Here is a 21,809-nt window from a genome sequence, read left to right as displayed (position 1 = left end):
TCAGGGCCTGGACAGCTTGCTATCATCGACGGAAAAATGAATTCCCAAGTTTATCAAAACATTTTGCAGAAGAATGTAAGGCTATCTGTCCGCCGATTGAAGCTCAACAGAAGTTGGCTGATGCAACAGGACAACGACCCAAAACACAGAAGTAAATCAACAGAAGAAATTACGCTTTCTGGAGTGGCCCAGTCAGTTGATTTTAAAATGTTGTGGCATGACGTCGAGAGCTGTTCACACCAGTGATCCTAAGAATATTGCTGAACTGAAACAGTTTTTGTAAAGAGGAATGGTCCAAAATTCCTCCTGACCGTTGTGCAGGTCTGATCCGCAACTACAGAAAACGTTTGGTTGAGGTTATTGCTGCCAAAAGAGTGTCAACCAGTTATTAAATCCAAGGGTTCACATACTTTTAACACCCTACACTGTGAATGTTTACACGGTGTGTTCAATAAAGACATGAAAACGTATAATTGTTTGTGTGTTATTAGTTTAAGCAGACTGTGTTTGTCTATTGTTATGACTTAGATGAAGATTAGATCAAATTGTTTGACCAATTTATGGAGAAAACAAGGTCATTCGAAAGGGTTCACATACTTTTTCTTGCCACTGTAGTGTGGTCTCAATCAAATGCACTATAGGCTACGAAGTGTATGCTTGGAGAAGCACAGAGTAAAGTTATATTTCTAAGATAGCTGCTGGGATGCTGTAAATAAAACTAGGCTGCATTACACACTGCAATGGATATTTCAACCCTGAGCCCCGGCCTGCTCTGCTCTTGCTGATCAAAACCTTTTGTTGCCTAACCAATGCTGTGTAGGCCTACAGTGGCATTTTCAGAAGGAGAGTCAAAGGCTTCTTCTGAATTGTATTTTGATTACGCTTCATCCCAAAAATTCACTGTCTTGCACGCGGACTAGCCTATGTTCTGTTCAGTTTGAGAAGGAGAGCGCAGATGAAAAGGAGGACCGGAGGACAACTTGGATAGCTAGCTACTACTATAAATGATTTTATGAAAAACAATGTTTCTTGCCCATGATGTGTGTATATATCAGAGTTATTGACAATAAGCCAGATTCGAGTAACTTTAATTGTCATGCTGAAACTTGAAGCAGCAGCAATGCACCCACAATGCACTCTTTAAATAGCCTACCTCTGTGTCAGTGAATGTCTGTTAAGTTAAAACCAAGGCTCAAATTGAGGGAGTATGAGAGGGTATGCCATGGGCCTACCTTTTTATTGAAGAAAATGGCAAAAAGCACAGGCCTACCCCTTGTTAGCTTAAGATTTTAAAGAAAATGAAAAGGATCCGATTATATAAAGTGATCTACAGTATAACAGCGCTTTGGTCCGTGATGCTAGAAACAAGCTGTAAAATACCCAGGAAAATGTGACTCCGTTGCATATGAGGATATCCTTGTTTTTCTTCTTTGACATTCAGAAGCTACAACCTTCTATAGCTGAGGATACTTTGCTTGGGAAGTAATTCAATTCTATCAATTGATTAAGCTGTTCACTTTTGGTACAATAGAATATGTTTAAACCCAAACAGCTTTTAGGGAAACACTTGGGTTAAGCAACAGAAGAAGAGTAGCTAGCAGTTAAAGCTTACATTTTTCTGCATCGGTAGGCCTACTCAGTCTGGGGGGGGGTGGAAGATAGGCCTAACTTTTGAAAATACCATGCTCAGATTCCTAAGTATTTGCAAACAGGGACAGTTTTGTTGCAAACAAGACACTTATTTGGCATTGGAACAATATAAGATGAACACAGGCCTATCTCTCTGTCCATTCTTAGCTTGTCATTTCGGTAATTTGTGTGGTATTAAATAATATTCTGCTAATGCGTAAAATGACGTAGAATTGCATGAAATGTTTTAAAGATTATTTTATTTTCTCAGACTTCCAAATACGATGATAGGTTCATGCATTGTGTTTACTATGAAGGAGATCTTTCCACCCCTACTCTTGTCCACGATGGTCTGCGAACCCACAACCTGGCCCGCAGCCCTTCCTGTGTTGCCATGTAATGCTTACAGGACGAAAAACAGTTCCTAGAACTGCATATCTACGGCTCTGGTCTGTCCAAGAATTGAGGGTAAACGGTAGACATGTTCTCTGCTATCCATTTTGTTTTAATTATTATTTTGGGTATAGGGGAGGGTCACTTTTTTGGGAGGGGGGGTGTTCAGGGGGGGGTTAGGTCAAATATATTTTGCTGGAAGGAGGGCCATCAATTTTCATTTCAGAAAGGTCTGATTTTTTAAAATGTTTTTATTTAACTAGGCAAGTCAGTTAAGAACAAATTCTTATTTACAATGACAGCCTACTTCATGTAACCCTTATTATAAATAATGTTCACTCCCTTACAGCCTGAATATTTAAAAGATTTAGTCACTGGCCTACACACAATACTACATAATGTCAAAGTGGAATAATGTTTTTAGAAATGTTTACAAATTAGTAAAAAAAATCAAGAGTCAATGAGTATTCAACCCCTTTCTTATGGCAAGCTCAAATAAATTCAGGAGTCAATACATTTTACAATCATGTACAGAATAAAAACACCCCTGAGTCATTACATGTTACAATCACCTTTGGCAGTGAGTCTGTGAGTCTTTCTGGGTAAGTCTCCAAGAGCTTTGCACACCTAGATTGTACAATATTTGCCCATTTTATTCTTTAAATAATTATTCAAGCTCTGTCAAATTGGTTGTTAATCATTGCCATAGATTTTCAAGCATGTTTAAGTCAACTGTAACTCGGCCACTTGGGAACAACTCCAGTGGGGATTTGGTCTTGTGTTTAAGGTTATTGTCCTGCTGAAAGGTGAATTCATATCCCAGTGTCTGGTGGAAAGCAGACTTAACCAGGTTTTCCTCTAGAATTTTGCTTGTTCTTAGCTCCATTCTGTTTATTTTTTACCCTGAAATTCCTCAGACCACATCGATTACAAGCATACCCATAACATGATGCAGCCACAACTCTGCTTGAATATATGAAGAGTGCTACTCAGTAATTCCCTTAACATAACTCTTTCATATTCAGGATTTATTTTGCAGTATTACTTTATTGCCTTGTTGCAAACAGGATGCATGTTTTGGAATATTTTTATTCTGTACATGCTTCCTTCATTTCAGTGTGTCAATTAAGTTAGTAATGTGAAGTAACTACAGTACAATGTTGTTGATCCATCTTCAGTTTTCTCCTATCACAGCCATTAAACGCAGTAACTGTTTTTTAAAGTCACCATTGGCCTCATGGTGAAATCCCAGGGTGGTTTCCTTCCTCTCCGGCAACTGAGTTAGGAAGGTGCCTTTATCTTTGTAGTGACTGGGTGTATTGATACACCATCTAAAGTGTAATTAATAACTTCACCATGCTCAAAGGGATATTCAGTGTCTGCTTTATTTATTTTTTACCCATCTACCAGTAGGTACCCTTCTTCTTTGTGAGGCACTGGAAAAGGGAAAGGGGATACCTAGTCAGTTGTACAACTGAATGCCTTCAACTGAAATGTATATTCTGCATTTAACCCAACCCCTCTGAATCAGAGAGGTGGGGGGGCTGCCTTAATCGACGGCCACGTCTTCGGTGCCCGGGGAACAGTGGGTTAACTGTCTTGCCCAGGTGCAGAACGACAGATTTTTACCTTGTCAGCTTGGGGATTCGATCCAGTAACCAAGCCAAAACCTCCCTGGTCTTTGGTTGAATCTGTGTTTGAAAGTTACTGCTCGACTGAGGGACCTTACAGATAATTGTATGTATGGGGTACAGAGATGAGGTAGTCATTCAAAAATCATGTTAAACACTACTATTGCACACAGAGTGAGTCCATGCAACTTATGTGACTTGTTAAGCACATTTTTAATCCTGAACATATTTAGGCTTGCCGTGACAAATGGGTTGAATACCTATTTCAGCTTTTCATTTTTGATTAATTTGTAAAATTTCCACTTTGATATTATGGGGTATTGTGTGTTGGCCAATTCAGGCTGTAACACAACACAAACTAGAAAAAGTCAAGGGGTGTAAATACTTTCTGAAGGCATTGTATATTTCAATACATTCTTGAAATAGAAACGAATGCTCAAGCTCATTAAATATAGTGAACAAAAATATAAACGCAACATGTAAAGTGTTGGTCCTATGTTTCATGAGCTGAAATAAAAGATCCCAGAAATGTTCCATATTCACAAAAAGCTTATTTCTCTAAAATGTGCACCAATTTCCTTACATCCCTGTTAGTGAGCATTTCTCCTTTGCCAAGATAATCCATCCACCTGAAAGTTGTGGCATATCAAGAAGCATGATCATTAAACAGGTGCACCTTGAGCTGGGGACAATAAAAGGCCACTCTAAAATGTGCAGTTTTGTCACACAAAACAAAGCCACAGAGTGCAATTGACATGCTGACTACAGGAATTTGGCAGTATGTCCAACCGGTCTCACAACCGCAGACCACGTGTAACCATGCCAGCACAGGACCTCTACATCCGGCTTCTTCACCTGCGGGATCATCTGAGACCAGCCACCCGGACCGCTGATGAAACGGTGGGTTTGCACAATCGAAGAACCGTCTCAGGGAAGCCCATCTCCATGCTCGTCGTTCTCACCAGGGTCTTGAACTAACTGCAGTTCGGCATCGTAACCAACTTCAATGGTTAAATGCTCACCTTCGATGGCCACTGGCACGTTGGAGAAGTGTGCTCGTAACAGATGAATCCCGGTTTCAACTGTACCGGGCAGATGGAAGACAGCGTATATGGTGTTGTGTGGGTGAGCGGTTTGCTGATGTCAACATTGAACAAAGTGCCCAATGGTGCCGGTAGGGTTATGGTATGGACAGGCATAAGCCATGGACAACGAACGCAATTGCATTTTATCGATGGCAAGAGATACCGTGATGAGATGCTGAGGCCCATTGTCGTGCCATTCATCCACTGCCATCACCTCATGCTTCAGGATGATAATACACGGCCCCATGCCGCAAGGATCTGTACACAATTTTTGGAAGCTGAACATTCCCCAGTTCTTCCATGGCCTGTATACTCACCAGACATGTCACCCATTGAGCATGTTTGGGATTCTCTGGATCGACGTGTACGACAGTGTTCCAGTTCACACCAATATCCAGCAACTTCGCACAGCCATTGAAGAGGAGTTGGACAACCTTCCACAGGCCACAATCAACAGCCTGATCAACTCAATATGAAGGAGATGTCGTGCTGCATGAGACAAATGGTGGTCACACCAAATACTCACTAGTTCTGATCCACACCCCTATTTTTTTTCAATTGACTGATTTCCTTATGACCTGTGACTCAGTAAAATGTTTGAAATGGTTGCATGTTGCGTTCATATTTTTGTTCAGTGTAGTTAAACAGCATAAAGTCTAATGTCCTTTGAGTGGAACATACACTTTTTACCAACAGATGTATATATATTTGTGTGTGTGTGTGTGTGTGTATGTATATATATATATATATATATATATTCAGTTTAAGTCGGAAGGTTACATACACTAAGGTTGGAGTCATTAAAACTTGTTTTTCAACCACTCCACACATTTCCTGTTAACAAACTATAGTTTTGGCAAGTTGGTTAGGACATCTACTTTGCATGACACAAGTCATTTTTCCAACAATTGTTTAGACAGGTTATTTCACTTGTAATTTACTGTAACACAATTCCAGTGTGTCAGAAGTTTACATACGCTAAATTGACTGTGCTTTTAAACAGCTTGGACAATTCCAGAAAATTATGTCCTGGCTTTAGAAGCTTCTGATGGGCTAACTGACATAATTTCAATCAATTGGAGGTGTACCTGTGGATGTATTTCAAGGCTTACCTTCAAACTCAGTGCATCTTGGCTTGACATCATGGGAAAATCAAAATAAATCAGCCAAGACCTCAGAAAAAAAATTGTAGACCTCCACAAGTCTGGTTCATCCTTGGGAGCAATTTCCAAATGCCTGAAGGTACCACGTTCATCTGTACAACATTTTTACATTTTAGTCATTTAGCAGATGCTCTTATCCAGAGCAACTTACAGTAGTGAATACATACATTTCAATTCATTTCATGCCATTTTTTTATTATTTTTTGTATTTTTTGTACTGGACCCCCATGGGAATCGAACCCACAACCCTGGCATTGCACACACCATGCTCTACCAACTGAGCCACAGGGAAGCCAAACAATAGTACACAAGTATAAACACCATGGGACCACGGAGCTGTCATACCGCTCAGGAAGGAGATGCGTTCTGTCTCCTAGAGATGAACGTACTTTGGTGCGAAAAGTGCAAATCAATCCCAGAACAACAGCAAAGGACCAAGGCCGGTCAGCAAGGAAGAAGCCACTGCTCCAAAACCGCCATAAAAAAGCCAGACTACGGTTTGCAACTGCACATAGGGACAAAGATCGTACTTTTTTGAGAAATGTCCTCTTGTCTGATGAAACAAAAATAGATCTGTTTGGTCATAATGACCATCGTTATGTTTGGAGGAAAAAAGGGGAGGCTTGCAAGCCAAAGAACACCATCCCAACTGTGAGGCATGGGGGTGGTAGCATCATGTTGTGGGGGTGCTTTGCTGCAGGAGGGACTGGTGCACATCACAAAATAGATGGCATCACGAGGCAGGAAAAGTATGTGGATATATTGAAGCAATATCTCAAGACATCAGTCAGGAAGTTAAAGCTTGGACGCAAATGTGTCTTCCAAATGGACAATGACCCCAAGCATACTTCCAAAGTTGTGGCAAAATGGCTTAAGGACAACAAAGTCAAGGTATTGGAGTGGCCATCACAACGCCCTGACCTCAATCCTATAGAAAATGTGTGGGCAGATCTGAAAAAGCGTGTGCGAGCAAGGATGCCTACAAACCTGACTCAGTTACACCAGCTCTGTCAGGAGTAATGGGCCAAAATTCACCCAACTTATTGTGGGAAGCTTGTGGAAGGCTACCTGAAACGTTTGACCCAAGTTAAACAATTTAAAGGCAATGCTACCAAATACTAATTGAGTGTATGTTAAACTTCTGACCCACTGGGAATGTGATGAAAGAAATAAATAATTTATTCTACTATTATTCTGACATTTCACATTCTTAAAATAAAGTGATCCTAACTGACCTAAGACAGGGAATTTTTACTAGAATTTAATGTCAGGAATTGTGAAAAATTGAGTTTAAATGTATTTGGCTAAGGTGTATGTAAACTTCCCACTTCAACTGTATGTGTGTGTATTTTAAAGTAGTTGTTTTCACTGATTCTTCTCTTAGATTGATCCTGTGTTTACTGAAGAAGTAGAAGCAATCAGTAAAAGGTAAAACCTTTCAAACTTTTCTTTCATGGTTATTAGTTTAGTAGAACATTATCGCTGACTAAAGATCTGCCAAACTGATCTGGACCCTGCATTATCGCTGACTAAAGATCTACCAAACTGATCTGGACCCTGCATTATCGCTGACTAAAGATCTGCCAAACTGATCTGGACCCTGCATTATCGCTGACTAAAGATCTGTCAAACTGATCTGGACCCTGTGTTATCGCTGACTAAAGATCTGCCAAACTGATCTGGACCCTGTGTTATCGCTGACTAAAGATCTGCCAAACTGATCTGGACCCTGTGTTATCGCTGACTAAAGATCTGCCAAACTGATCTGGACCCTGTGTTATCGCTGACTAAAGATCTGCCAAACTGATCTGGACCCTGTGTTATCGCTGACTAAATATCTGCCAAACTGATCTGGACCCTGTGTTATCGCTGACTAAAGATCTGCCAAACTGATCTGGACCCTGTGTTATCGCTGACTAAAGATCTGCCAAACTGATCTGGACCCTGTGTTATCGCTGACTAAAGATCTGCCAAACTGATCTGGACCCTGTGTTATCGCTGACTAAAGATCTGTCAAACTGATCTGGACCCTGCATTGTTGCTGACTAAAGATCTGCCAAACTGATCTGGACCCTATCGCTCTTGTGAGAAATTCAAAAGACACCTGGTTTATCTAACGCTTTATCCCATGTGGCCCAAGAGAGCATGTAAACTAACTTTGCTTATGTCTTCAGTAGAGTTAGCAGAATGTAAATTAAAAATATGTAGTCTAGCTTGTTATCTTTCCACCCCCAGACAGAGGCATGGCTCAGATCTGAGAGATAATAACCAAAGGGATTCACCTCCTGGTCAATGTGGTTTCAGACAGTCAGGAAACAGCCCTGTCTCTCTCTGGTTAGGACTTCATGTACTTTCAGAGCATGTCATGTCAATCATACTGCATCGTGGCGCCAGCGGTCTGTGCGTCATGCCCTGCACCTGTTACTCCTGCCCATCATTCACAGCTGTGTGCGCCCTGTGGTGAGCCCTGTGGTGAGCCCTGTGTCATGCAGAGTGCTGCTACTGCTGTGTTTCTCAAGGTCAGCAGGCGTTTACCTGGCCCAGGAGAGAAGCCAAGAGGAGCTCCATGCTGCTATGAGGAGGTCAGCTGCCCTGGTTAACAGTTCAGTCTCCGAGGGGATGTCCGCTGCCATTTTAGAGGTGAGGGGTGAGGGATCACTAAATCGGGCAAAGTCAGCAATCATCTTTTTATCATTACAGTCATCATTGTCATTATTTCCACTGGCATGCCCCGCCCACAAAATATATCACAATGTATATTTTTAATTCAGCTCAGAATAAAATATGTTGGTGTCACATGCATCTCTTTCAAGGCACCAATATTCCACCCTGGGAACCTTTTTATTATTTGTACCAGAGCAATTATGAGAATGACTAGCTTGTCATACTATCTTTCCAGAATTGGATGTAAACCTGTTAATCTATTTTAAACACTGTAGATTAAAACAATCCACAGAAGGCTTAAACACTGATTAGCATGTTTCACTTCCACAACCTGCTGATGACGTATTACCTGAATGAATGACTGTTAAGTCCCAAGGGGATACCAACAAGTAAAGTAAATTAAGGGCTAGAAGATGCCAGCTAGTCACGTGTGTGTGGAGTTTGATGTAGCTATGTCTGTGTCATGTATTGTGTTCAGGCAATGGATCTGGAGGTACCGGTGGTGGCTCGTGACATCCCAGGCAACACAGCGGTGGTGCAACATGAGGTCACTGGTCTGCTCTACTCGTCCCCTCAGGTAAGAACCCTTCCCGTGGTTACCAGTCAAAGCTGTAAGATGGCTTTCATATCCACTGTGTAAGAGGCTGATGCAGAAGAAAGACAGCCACCAGCAGTAGCAACGTAACTGAGCCTACAACTGAGGTGTATCAGACCCACTTAAAATAATAATATGCCACTTAGCAGACACTTTTATCTAAAGCAACTTAGTCATGCGTGCATACATTTTACGTATGGGTGGTCCCGGGAATCAAACCCACAACTCTGGCATTAAAAGCGCCATACTCTACCAACTGAGCTACAAAGGACCACGGAATGCGACTGTCTTTCCCCTGACACAGCCTGCTGTTTCTGAGTATTAACCTACTGTGCTAGACACACTCTTTATGCTGTTGTTTTTTGTAAGGCTTAAAATAACAACTGAAAATGACATAATAGTTTGGTGGTGCGTAAGTCAGTAAAAGGGATTCAACATGTCCTAGGGGCCTAGACTTTAGTGAGAATGTAGACCTCAGGGGAAAGAGTCAAGATACAACCGTATCCAGTGAACTGTATAATGGTACACGGCAGCTACCAGGCATGTGGAGAAAGCGAGAGGTCCTTGGAGGGTCACTTTAACTAACTGCTCAGAGAGGTTTTATGTGAGAGCAGCGGTAGGTGTCAGCCGGCAGGGGGTACGTCCTCGGCATGGTATCGTGGCAGGCAGCAGGGTGACATTAGCGTAATGCTGCTGTGATGCCGAGAGATAAGTCAGTCCTCTTCTCTCCAGGGGAGGTCGTGTCACGTGTGCTCAGCTGAGCCGTGGAGAAATCCCTCCAAGGGGGAACCTCACACAGTAGGCTGAAGAGACGAGGGTTAGCTAAATCATGGCTTAAAGCTAACAGCTTCAGCTGTTTCAACTGAAACTCTCTCTGGGTGACACAACTTTTTCACACAGGATAATGTACATGTTGCACAAGCCTTTCCCAGGGCTGATAATGTGTTATTGGCCATTCATCCGTTTGTGGTGGTGCCTTTTTCATTTGATACTCTACATAACTCCTCAAGAGTATTGAAAATGTAATACAAAGGCTGTCAAAAGATCAAGCACTTGAATGCCTGTAGCACTATAACCAGTATGGAATTTTCAGAACGACTGTAGTATATTTTTTATGGAGTCCATTGATTATAGAATAACTTGACTTTTAGTGGTTTTGCTGGGACTTCATGGCTCTCTCATATGGCTTAATCTCAAGTGAAGAGGCACTCCAAACATGGTCACATCACTTGAGTGAAGTGAAACGGCCTGATGCTCTGGCGTTGGCTGCAGCTCTGTTTACCCACAAGGCTCTCTGCTCCAGGAGATCTTGGATGCTGTGCTAGAGCCCTCACTGAAAGGCTGTGTGATTCTGTGTTATTACAGCCCTGGTTACAGCCTCCCAGGCCACTAAAAGAACTGCCAGAATTCAAGAAGGACCTTATGGGCTCCAAACATTCCCACCAGCGCTCAGGGAGAATGTCATTACTCATTTTGTAATTGCTTGATATATTTCTCCCCATCTCATCCTGACAGCTGGTGTGGCAGAGCCATTAAATAGCAGCAGACAGACACTGTTTGTGTTCCACTCCCTTCATAAGCAAATAGGAAGCAGCAGCCATCAGAGTAGGTTGGAAAGGGCCATTGCACCTGCCTATTTGAAACCGGTCACAGATGTCTCCATCAATTAGCAAGGCAGAGCACATTCAATGAGTGTTTACAAGTCAGAATAGCAACACTCCCTCATGTCATTCACTGCTGTGGTTGGTTACACCTCATTAACTCACTGCTTTAATTGGTTCTTAGAGGCTTGTTAAATTTGAAAAAATGTTAACAAGTAGAATTTTTCTTTTGGGGTAAAATACTAGTACAGATGTATGCTTCATTCAGTAAGTTCTGAAGCATTGATTGTCCTTGCCCCACCTCTTCCAGGAATTTGTGCGTGTATCTCAGAGGCTGCTGGTAGACGGGGAGCTGCGGGAACGTGTGGTGGCGAACGGGAAGCGCTACGTTGAGGAGCACCACAGCCTGGACCATGAGAGGGAGGCTTACCAGAGGCTGGTGGACACACTACACTAAGGCTGCACAGAATAACCAGATCCTCTGTCTCAACCTTCCTTTCTCTCAGGAACAACTCCAAGGGCTCCATTCAATCTGTATACGATTCATCAATACCGGTTGAATAGAGTCCTAAGTTGACGGAACTACACAAGCAGAAGATACAAATCCATATCCAGTTTGGGTTAGTGCTATCATGGATCCTTGGGACATACCTACCCTAACCTTAACCGTTACCTAGCCATAACATTTACCCTAACCTTAACCCGTACCTTAAAGAGCCACTGAACACGCCGATTGGCACATGTTTTTCTGTTGCTCATTAGAAAAACAAGATTTCAGTCTTGGAGGTATGTTTCCTGACCGATTCAGTTTGGTTAATGATCCTTGTCCCTCATGAGACATTTCCTCAAAATCCCCAGAATGAATCTAAGATAACTCCAGAAATCTTTCATTCATTTTGACGTTTTTGCCGAGGATGTTTTATCTGTTCAATTTTACATCTAACTAAGGTGTTTGGTGCAGTCTTAAATAAAAATAAAATGGGCAATGTGTTGTCTCATGTAAACAAAGTCGGAGCCGCGGGGCAGGTCTGTCTCACTGTCTATGCTATTGGATAGAGAGCATTCACCGCAGCTGTTCATCCCATATTAATGGAAAAATGGGCATTGTCAAATCAAAACCCAACTTCCAACCGTTTTGACGCACCGATAACCCAACTTCCAACCGTTTTGACGCACCGATAACCCAACTTCCAACCGTTTTGACGCACCGATAACCCAACTTCCAACCGTTTTGACGCACCGATAACCCAACTTCCAACCGTTTTGACGCACCGATAACCCAACTTCCAACCGTTTTGACGCACCGATAACCCAACTTCCAACCGTTTTGACGCACCGATAACACAACTTCCAACCGTTTTGACGCACCGATAACCCAACTTCCAACCGTTTGACGCACCGATAACCCAACTTCCAACCATTTTGACGCACCGATAACCCAACTTCCAACCATTTTGACGCACCGATGTTCCAGACGAGACTGACTTAATGGTCAAAATGATCCTATTTATTATTTTTATTGGATTTTGACACTAGAATAACTTTCTGACTCATATCGATGCCATGTTTTTAAAGGGATTTGTTGCATTTCAAAGGCTGTCCCTCTTTAACCATTTTACATTTCAACTTCAATGGGGTTGGGATGTTCCAAGGATCCCGGATAGCAAGGACCATCCAGTTTGTCTACAAATTAATAATTGATATGTTGGCTTCACGTCTAGACATCAACAAAAAATCTACGTTTAAAGAATACTATTAAATCTAATCAAACTTGAAATGCACTTTAACCTCTTGTCGTTCGCCTAGGATAGGGGGCGCTACAGCGATCTTTGAAAAAAAATTGTGCCCATTTTAAACGGCCTCCTACTCAAACTCAGAAGCTAGGATATGCATATAATTAATACTTGTGGATAGAAAACACCCTAAAGTTTCTAAAACTGGTTGAATAGTGTCTGTGAGTATAACAGAACTCATATGGCAGTCAAAACCCCGAGACCGATCGTAACAGGAAGTGGAATTCTGAATTGCGGACTCAACTTCATCAGTTTGCCTGTAAATCACACAGTGAGCAATGGTTCATTGAGCACTTCCTATTGCTTCCACTAGATGTCCCCAGTCTTTACAAAGTGATTTGAGCCTTCTACTGTGAAAACTGAATGAATAAGACGCAGTGGAACGTGGTCACACGGAGAGGGCCATCACCATTATGACGCCGGCGCCCCTGGCTACCCTCCCCTTTCGAAACATTTTGAAACACAATGCAATCGTCCCCCTTGAATCTTATTGGAGCTCTGGTTGAAAAAGGCCCTAAAGATTTATGTTATACAACGTTTGACATGTTTGAACGAACCTAAATTGAAAAAAAATGCTTTTTTTCGAAAGTGGACTCCCGAGCACGACGGAACTTTTGGTGCAGCCTTCAGAACGCGCTAACAAGAACAAGCTATTGGAACATAAAGGATTAACTTTTTCGAACGAAAATACATTTGTTGTGGACCTGGGATTCCTAGAAGTGCTTTCTGATGAAGATAATCAAAGGTAACGGATTATTGACAATAGTATACAAGACTAGATTTGATATGCGATTGTTCCAAGATGGCGCTGACCTGTAACGGTAGCCTATTTTCTGAGTATCGCATCCCCTTTTATCGCAAAGTGTGATTACCCAGTAAAGTTATTTTTAAATCTGGCATTACAGGTGCTTTCAAGAGATATTAATCTATAAATCTTAGAATGACAATATTACATTTGTGTTTTCGAATAGTAATTTAGTAAATTGTAGCGCTGTTTCACCGGATGCATTTGAGGGAAAATAGTTAGTCAACGTTACGAGCCGATGTAAAATGCTGTTTTTATATATAAATATGAACTTTATCGAACAAAAGAATGCATGTATTGTGTAACATGATGTCCTAGGGGTCTCATCTGATGAAGATTGTCAAAGGTTAGTGCTGCATTTAGCTGTTTTTTGGTTATTTGTGATGCATGTGGTTGGTCGGAAAATGGCTATGTGGCTACTTTTACGATATACTCCTCTAACATAATCTAATGTTTTGCTTTTGCTGTAAAGCCTTTTTGAAATCGGACAACGTGGTTCGATTCAGGAGAAGTGTATCTATAAAACGATATAACATAGTCCTATATTTGAAAAAAACAATATATTACATTTCGTTATGCTAATGCCGATAGGATTTTTCGCTGGATATGCGGGACGGAGCCCGACCAGGGGTTAAACAAAGTTTGATTTGATTTAGTCCTTTACATTTCAGTCATTTAGCAGATGCTCTTATCCAGAGTGACTTACAGTTGGTGCATTCATCGTAAGATAGCTAGGTGGGACAACCATATTTCTCAAGTCATAGTAAATCGATTTTTGCTCAATAAAGTAGCCATCAGCAAAATAAGTGCTACTTACAAAAGGAAAACATTCAAACTTTTTAGTATTTTTGGTTGAGATGGAGGCGTGAATCCAAAATGTTAATGATTAACTTGAAGATTACATTTGAAATCAACCAAAGCTTGAAACCCTAGGCCTATATGTTTTGTCTATATTTTGTTGAACCCTGGGTTAAATTGAAACAATATCTGTTGATGACTGCTATATGTATTGGCCCAAATTGTATCATTGATGCTATATGACTTATAAAGTATGGTTACATTTAATTTACTCTGTTAAACCTACCCTTTGGAATGACTTTGATAACAACAGTGGATATATTTAATTATTAAGAGATCTCAACAATCATTCTCACGATAGCATATTGGTAGTAGTCAGTGACATATCAAAGCTAAGCAGGGCTGAGCTTGGTTAAAACCCTGGATTGGAGACCAAATGAATAGCTATAGATAGATCAACTCTCCAGTAAGAGGTGCTGCCCAGCCTATAGTTCTTTTTCTGATAGTGGATATAATGTTGAAGATCTGACGTTGTTTCAAAGGTACAAATTCAACATATTTTATACACGGTTGGTGTATGTTGAAAATTGGCAACAATGATGACATAATCCTGTGGTTGAAATTCCACCCTCAAAACAACTGTTTACATATGACTTTTTTCAAATCCATGTATTTTCCACATAGATTCCATGTCACAATACACATTACCTTGAAACAACATTGATGCAACCAGTTTGTGCCCAGTGGGAAAGGCCTAAAGAGGTGCTTGCGTCCATAAAGGGATAAATAGCTTTAATGATCAGGTATCATTTCTGAATTTTTTACAAATATTTTCTAGCTCTCAAGCTTTAAAGGCAGACTCAGCGAAATGACATTGCCACGAGCAACACCGCAGATATTGAGATGAGCGATCACACCCCACTGGGCACACACTGGTTGAATCAACGTTGTTTCCACTTAATTTAAATTAAATTACGTTTTACAAACGTGGAATAGACGTTGAATTGACGTCTGTGCCCAGTGCGACACAGTATCTGCATGGGTGCGCTTCACGCTGTTGCACCGTGGTAGCCAGGGCTCCAAAACAGCGGAGAAATTGAGCCTCGCGCTTCGACGCTCTTAGTTGTACAGGAAATTGACCTACCATGCGGTTTACTTTCGGCATCTATGTCATATCGTTGAGTCTACCTTTAATTCTATGCGGACCAATCTACGCAGCACGATTGAAGTTGATTAGCGAAATGTACTTTAAGTGCTGGAGGTGGAAGTTACATTAATTCAAAGCACAGATGTAGTCTCATTGAATGAATGGTGAATTGATGTCCAATAAAAGAAGTAGGTGCTGTGCTGTTACTCTGTCATGTTTACTCTACTTGATATTTTCCAAACAGCCTAGAGAAAAACTTTTTGAAATGGATTAATTACATTTTTGTAATGAAAGTTTATCAATGAAAAATATGTACATGCTGATTATTTATGTATCATTTTCAATAAAATATGGTTAAATGTTGTTTTGCTACTGTTAAGGTATCCTTCAAAATGAATAATAAAACAGAAAGTATACAAAAGTACCAGAGAATCTCTTGAATAGAGCATTAGGCCACCATAACCTCTTGAGGATAACCTAGGATAGGGGGCGCCACAGCGCATTTTGAAAAAAAATCGTTCCCATTTTCAACGGCCTACTAATCAAACTCAGAAGATAGGGCATGCATATACTTATTATATATGGATAGAAAACACTCTAAAGTTTCTAAAACTGTTTGAATGGTGTCTGTGAGTATAACAGAACTCATTTGGCAGGCAAAACCCTGAGACATTTTCTGACAGGAAGTGGATACCTGATGTGTTGTATTGACTTTAAACCTATCCCATTGAAAAACACAGGGGTTTAGGAATATTTTGGCACTTCCTATTGCTTCCACTAGATGTCGCCAGTCCTTTCACAGTGGTTTGAGCCTTATAGAGTCAAAACTCAGTGAATGACACGAGTTTGAAATTGGTCACAGGGGATGGGCCATCACCATTATGACGCCGGCGGCCATGTCTGCCCCCACCTTTGGAAACGGTTTTAAAGGCCATGACATCATCCCCCTCGAATCTTATTGGCTCTCTTGGTGTTAGAGGCCCTGAAGATTTATTTTATACAACGTTTGACATGTTTGAACGAACCTACATGCGCGAGGATTGCTTTCATTATGAACTTCAGAGCTGCGCTTGGAGAGAGCCATAGGACGCGCTACCAACATCAGGCTAATGGAACGTGAAGTATGGACTTTTTGACCGAAAATACATCTGTTGTGGACCTGGGATGCTTTCTGATGAAGACAACTAAAGGTAGGCGATTATTGACAATATTATAGAAGATGAGATGGTTCATACTGTTGCGTCCAAGATGGCGCCGAGCTCTGAATATTAGCTCATTTTCTGAGTATCGCATCTCCTTTTATCGCAAAGTGTGATTACCCAGTAAAGTTAATTTAAAATCTGGTATGACGGGTGTTCTCAAGAGATATTCATCTATAAATGTTAGATTGACAATATACATTTAAAAAATCGTTATAGTATAGCAATTTATTGAAACGTAGCATTGTTTACCGGGACGCTTTTGAGGGGAAATTAGGTAGTCAACGTCAGACAGAGATGTAAAATGCTGTTTTTATATATAAATATGACCTTTATTGAACAAAAGAATGCATGCATTGTATAACATGATGTCCTAGGGGTGCCATCTGATGAAGTTTGTAAAAGATTATATGTGATGCAAGTGGTTGGTCGGAAAATGGCTATGAAGCTGCTTTTTACGATGGACTCATCTAATATAATCTAATGATTTGCTTTTCCTGTAAAACCTTTTTGAAATCGGACGACGTGGGTCGATTCAGGAGAGGTGTATCTATAAAAAAAAATATATATATATATATTTTTTTTTTTTTAAATTATGATATTTTTTTAATGCTAATTGGCGATATGATTTTTCGCTGGATTTTGATCCCGCTAACGGGATCAGATGCGCCCTGGCATAGATTCATAGAAGTGTTTGGAACTCTATTCCAGGGATGCGACACCATTCTTCCACAAATTCCATAATTTTGTGTTTTGTTGAAGGTGGTAGAAAATGCTGTCTCAGGCACCACTCCAGAATCTCCCATAAGTGTTCAATTGGGTTGAGAGCTGGTGACTGAGGCTACTTTTAGAAAGGCACCCCAATTCTGACCTTTTTTTGGTCTTTTGACCAATCAGATCAGCTCTGAAAAAGAGCTCATGTGATTGGTCAAAAGACCAATTACTGGAAAAAATATCCCTGTGGCCAATTCGCTCTGCATGCGCTCTGCTCATGGCGCTCTGAGTCTGAGTATCCATAGCAACGGCTCCACTTGGGCTGCTCGGCTCAATGAATTGACATGAGAGCAGTTAGCTAACTATATAACTGTAAACTCAGACAAAACTTAAGGAACACTTCTGACACCGTGTTATGATCTTAGTCAGATATGACTACTGCGCAGCAGAACACGGGCAAATGGCTCAGCTTCAAAATGTAATAAATCAAAATGTAAATCAATTTAGCAATAACGGAGCCCTGCCCTTACACTAGTTATTGATGAAAAAAATAGGCCCTACCCATCCCTCACCCAGGGTGTATAAGTTTGGGGCCTGTCGGCTCTGGTTGGGTAGCAGAGCTCTATAACAGATTAGTCAAAATGTCTAGTCTACAATCAAACATTTCACATGATCAGTACCATAGAACTACATATGCAACAGTGGAACTATTGAATACAAACATCATTCAGATATACAGTACCAGTCAAAAGTTTGGACACACCTAGTTATTCAAGGGTTTTTCTTTATTTGTACTATTTTCTACATTGTAGAATAATTATGAAGACATCAAAACTATGAAATAACACATATGGAATCATGTAGTAACCCAAAAAAGTGTTGAACAAATCAAAAATATATTTTATAATTTAAAGTAGCCACCTTTTGCCTTGATGACAGCTTTGCACACTCTTGGCATTCTCTCAACCAGCTTCATGAGGTAGCCACCTGGAATGCATTTAAATTATTTTGTGGAATTTCTTTCCTTCTTAATACATTTGAGCCAATCGGTTGTATTGATTCAAGGTAGGGGTGGTAAACAGAAGATAGCCCTATTTGGTAAAAGACCAAGTCCATATTATTGCAAGAACAGCTCAAACAGAAAATACACGAGCTCTGAAGCAAGCTTCCAGAAAATTGGAACGGAAATGGCGCCACACCAAACTGGAAGTCTTCCGACTAGCTTGGAAAGACAGTACCGTGCAGTATCGAAGAGCCCTCACTGCTGCTCGATCATCCTATTTTTCCAACTTAATTGAGGAAAATAAGAACAATCCGAAATTTCTTTTTGATACTGTCGCAAAGCTAACTAAAAAGCAGCCTTCGCAAATGGAGGATGGCTTTCACTTCAGCAGTAATAAATTTATGAACTTCTTTGAGGAAAAGATCATGATCATTAGAAAGCAAATTACAGACTCCTCTTTATATCTGTGTATTCCTCCAAAGCTCCATTGTCCTGAGTCTACACAACTCTTCCAGGACCTAGGATCAAGGGAGATACTAAAGTGTTTTAGTACTATATCTCTTGACGCAATGATGAAAATAATCATGGCCTCCAAACCCTCAAGCTGCATACTGGACCCTATTCCAACTAAACTACTGAAAGAGCTGCTTCCTGTGCTTGGCCCTCCTATGTTGAACATAATAAACGGCTCTCTATCCACCAGATGTGTACCAAGCTCACTAAAAGTGGCAGTAATAAAGCCTCTCTTGAAAAAGCCGAATCTTGATCCAGAAATTATAAAAAACTATCGGCCTATATCGAATCTTCCATTCCTCTCAAAAATTTTAGAAAAAGCTGTTGCACAGCAACTCACTGCCTTCCTGAAGACAAACAATGTATACGAAACGCTTCAGTCTGGTTTTAGACCCCATCATAGCACTGAGACTGCACTTGTGAAGGTGGTAAATTACCTTTTAATGACGTCAGACCGAGGCTCTGCATCTGTCCTCGTGCTCCTAGATCTTAGTGCCGCTTTTGATACCATCGATCACCACATTCTTTTGGAGAGATTGGAAACCCAAATTGGTCTACATGGACAAGTTCTGGCCTGGTTTAGATCTTATCTGTCGGAAAGATATCAGTTTGTCTCTGTGAATGGTTTGTCCTCTGACAAATCAATTGTAAATTTCGGTGTTCCTCAAGGTTCCGTTTTAGGACCACTATTGTTTTCACTATATATTTTACCTCTTGGGGATGTCATTCGAAAACATAATGTTAAATTTCACTGCTATGCGGACGACACACAGCTGTACATTTCAATGAAACATGGTGAAGCCCCAAAATTGCCCTCGCTAGAAGCCTGTGTTTCAGACATAAAGAAGTGGATGGCTGCAAACTTTCTACTTTTAAACTCGGACAAAACAGAGATGCTTGTTCTAGGTCCCAAGAAACAAAGAGATCTTCTGTTGAATCTGACAATTAATCTGGATGGTTGTACAGTCGTCTCGAATAAAACTGTGAAGGACCTCGGCGTTACTCTGGACCCTGATCTCTCTTTTGAAGAACATATCAAGACTGTTTCAAGGACAGCTTTTTTCCATCTACGTAACATTGCAAAAATCAGAAATGTTCTGTCCAAAAATGACGCAGAAAAATTAATCCATGCTTTTGTTACTTCTAGGCTGGACTACTGCAATGCTCTACTTTCCGGCTACCCGGATAAAGCACTAAATAAACTTCAGTTAGTGCTAAATACGGCTGCTTGAATCCTGACTAGAACCAAAGAATTTGATCATATTACTCCAGTGCTAGCCTCCCTACACTGGCTTCCTGTTAAGGCAAGGGCTGATTTCAAGGTTTTACTGCTAACCTACAAAGCATTACATGGGCTTGCTCCTACCTATCTTTCCGATTTGGTCCTGCCGTACATACCTACACGTACGCTACGGTCACAAGACGCAGGCCTCCTAATTGTCCCTAGAATTTCTAAGCAAACGGCTGGAGGTAGGGCTTTCTCCTATAGAGCTCCATTTTTATGGAATGGTCTGCCTACCAATGTGAGAGACGCAGACTCAGTCTCAACCTTTAAGTCTTTACTGAAGACTTATCTCTTCAGTAGGTCCTATGATTAAGTATAGTCTGGCCCAGGAGTGTGAAGGTGAACGGAAAGGCTGGAGCAACGAACCGCCCTTGCTGTCTCTGCCTTGCCGGTTCCCCTCTTTCCACTGGGATTCTCTGCCTCTAACCCTTTTACAGGGGCTGAGTCACCGGCCTACTGGTGTTCTTCCATGCCGTCCATGGGAGGGGTGCGTCACTTGAGTGGGTTGAGTCACTGACGTGGTCTTCCTGTCTGGGTTGGCGCCCCCCCCTTGCGTTGTGCCATGGCGGAGATCGTTGTGGGCTATACTCGGCCTTGTCTTAGGACGGTAAGTTGGTGGTTGGAGACATCCCTCTAGTGGTGTGGGGGCTGTGCTTTGGCAAAGTGGGTGGGGTTATATCCTGCCTGTTTGGCCCTGTCCGGGGGTATCATCGGATGGGGCCACAGTGTCTTCTGATCCCTCCTGCCTCAGCCTCCAGTATTTATGCTGCAGCAGTTTATGTGTCGGGGGGCTAGGGTCAGTCTGTTATATCTGGAGTATTTCTCTTGTCTTATCCGGTGTCCTGTGTGTATTTAAATATGCTCTCTCTAATTCTCTCTTTCTCTCTTTCTGTCTTTCTCTCGGAGGACCTGAGCCCTAGGACCATGCCTCAGGACTACCTGGTATGATGACTCCTTGCTGTCCCCAGTCCACCTGGCCGTGCTGCTGCTCCAGTTTCAACTGTTCTGCCTGCGGCTATGGAACCCTGACCTGTTCACCGGACGTGCTTGTTGCACCCTCGACAACTACTATGATTATTATTATTTGACCATGCTGGTCATTTATGAACATTTTAACATCTTGACCATGTTCTGTTATAATATCCACCCTGCACAGCCAGAAGAGGACTGGCCACCCCTCATAGCCTGGTTCCTCTCTAGGTTTCTTCCTAGGTTTTTGGCCTTTCTAGGGAGTTTTTCTTAGGGAGTTTTTCCTAGCCACCGTGCTTCTTTCACATGCTTTGCTTGCTGTTTGGGGTTTTAGGCTGGGTTTCTGTACAGCACTTTGAGAATATCAGCTGATGTACGAAGGGCTATATAAAAAAAAAATATTTAAAAAAAAAATTATAATTGAAATAAGCAAACGGAAACGACAGTCCATCATTACTTTAAGACATGAAGGTCAGTCAATACAAAACATTTCAAGAACTTTGAAAGTTTCTTCAAGTGCAGTTGCAAAAACCATCAAGCGCTATGATGAAACTGGCTCTCAAGAGGACTGCCACAGGAAAGGAAGACCCAGAGTTACCTCTGCTGCAGAGGGTAAGTTCATTAGAGTTAACTGCACCTCAGATTGCAGCCCAAATAAATGCTTCACAGAGTTCAAGTAACAGACACATCTCAACATCAACGGTTCAGAGGAGACTGCATGAGTCAGGCCTTCATGGTCGAATTGATGCAAAGAAACTACTACCAAAGGACACCAATAAGAAGAAGATACTTGCTTGGGCCAAGGAACACGAGCAATGGACA

The 21,809-nt window shown here is 41.4% G+C and overlaps 1 protein-coding gene across 2 annotated transcripts in view; it reads left to right on the top strand.

The window, feature by feature from the left end:
- The window catches only part of glt1d1 (glycosyltransferase 1 domain containing 1), a 42,065-nt gene extending 29,902 nt beyond the window's left edge, over window positions 1–12,163 (top strand). For both annotated transcript variants that reach the window (XM_045703083.1, XM_014160266.2), the window contains exons 9-12: window positions 7,286–7,329; window positions 8,421–8,541; window positions 9,044–9,142; window positions 11,072–12,163. In XM_045703083.1, the coding sequence (XP_045559039.1) occupies window positions 7,286–7,329; window positions 8,421–8,541; window positions 9,044–9,142; window positions 11,072–11,218 (411 nt within the window). In that variant the 3' untranslated portion in view covers window positions 11,219–12,163. The remainder of the gene's footprint in view (window positions 1–7,285; window positions 7,330–8,420; window positions 8,542–9,043; window positions 9,143–11,071) is intronic.
- The last annotated feature ends 9,646 nt before the right edge of the window (window positions 12,164–21,809 follow it).

Source organism: Salmo salar, chromosome ssa20, assembly GCF_905237065.1.
Source record: "Salmo salar chromosome ssa20, Ssal_v3.1, whole genome shotgun sequence".
In the NCBI taxonomy this organism is placed as follows: Eukaryota; Metazoa; Chordata; class Actinopteri; order Salmoniformes; family Salmonidae; genus Salmo; species Salmo salar.
The sequence above is the reverse complement of the archived record's forward strand: the minus strand, read 5'-3'. Positions and strand labels throughout refer to the sequence as shown.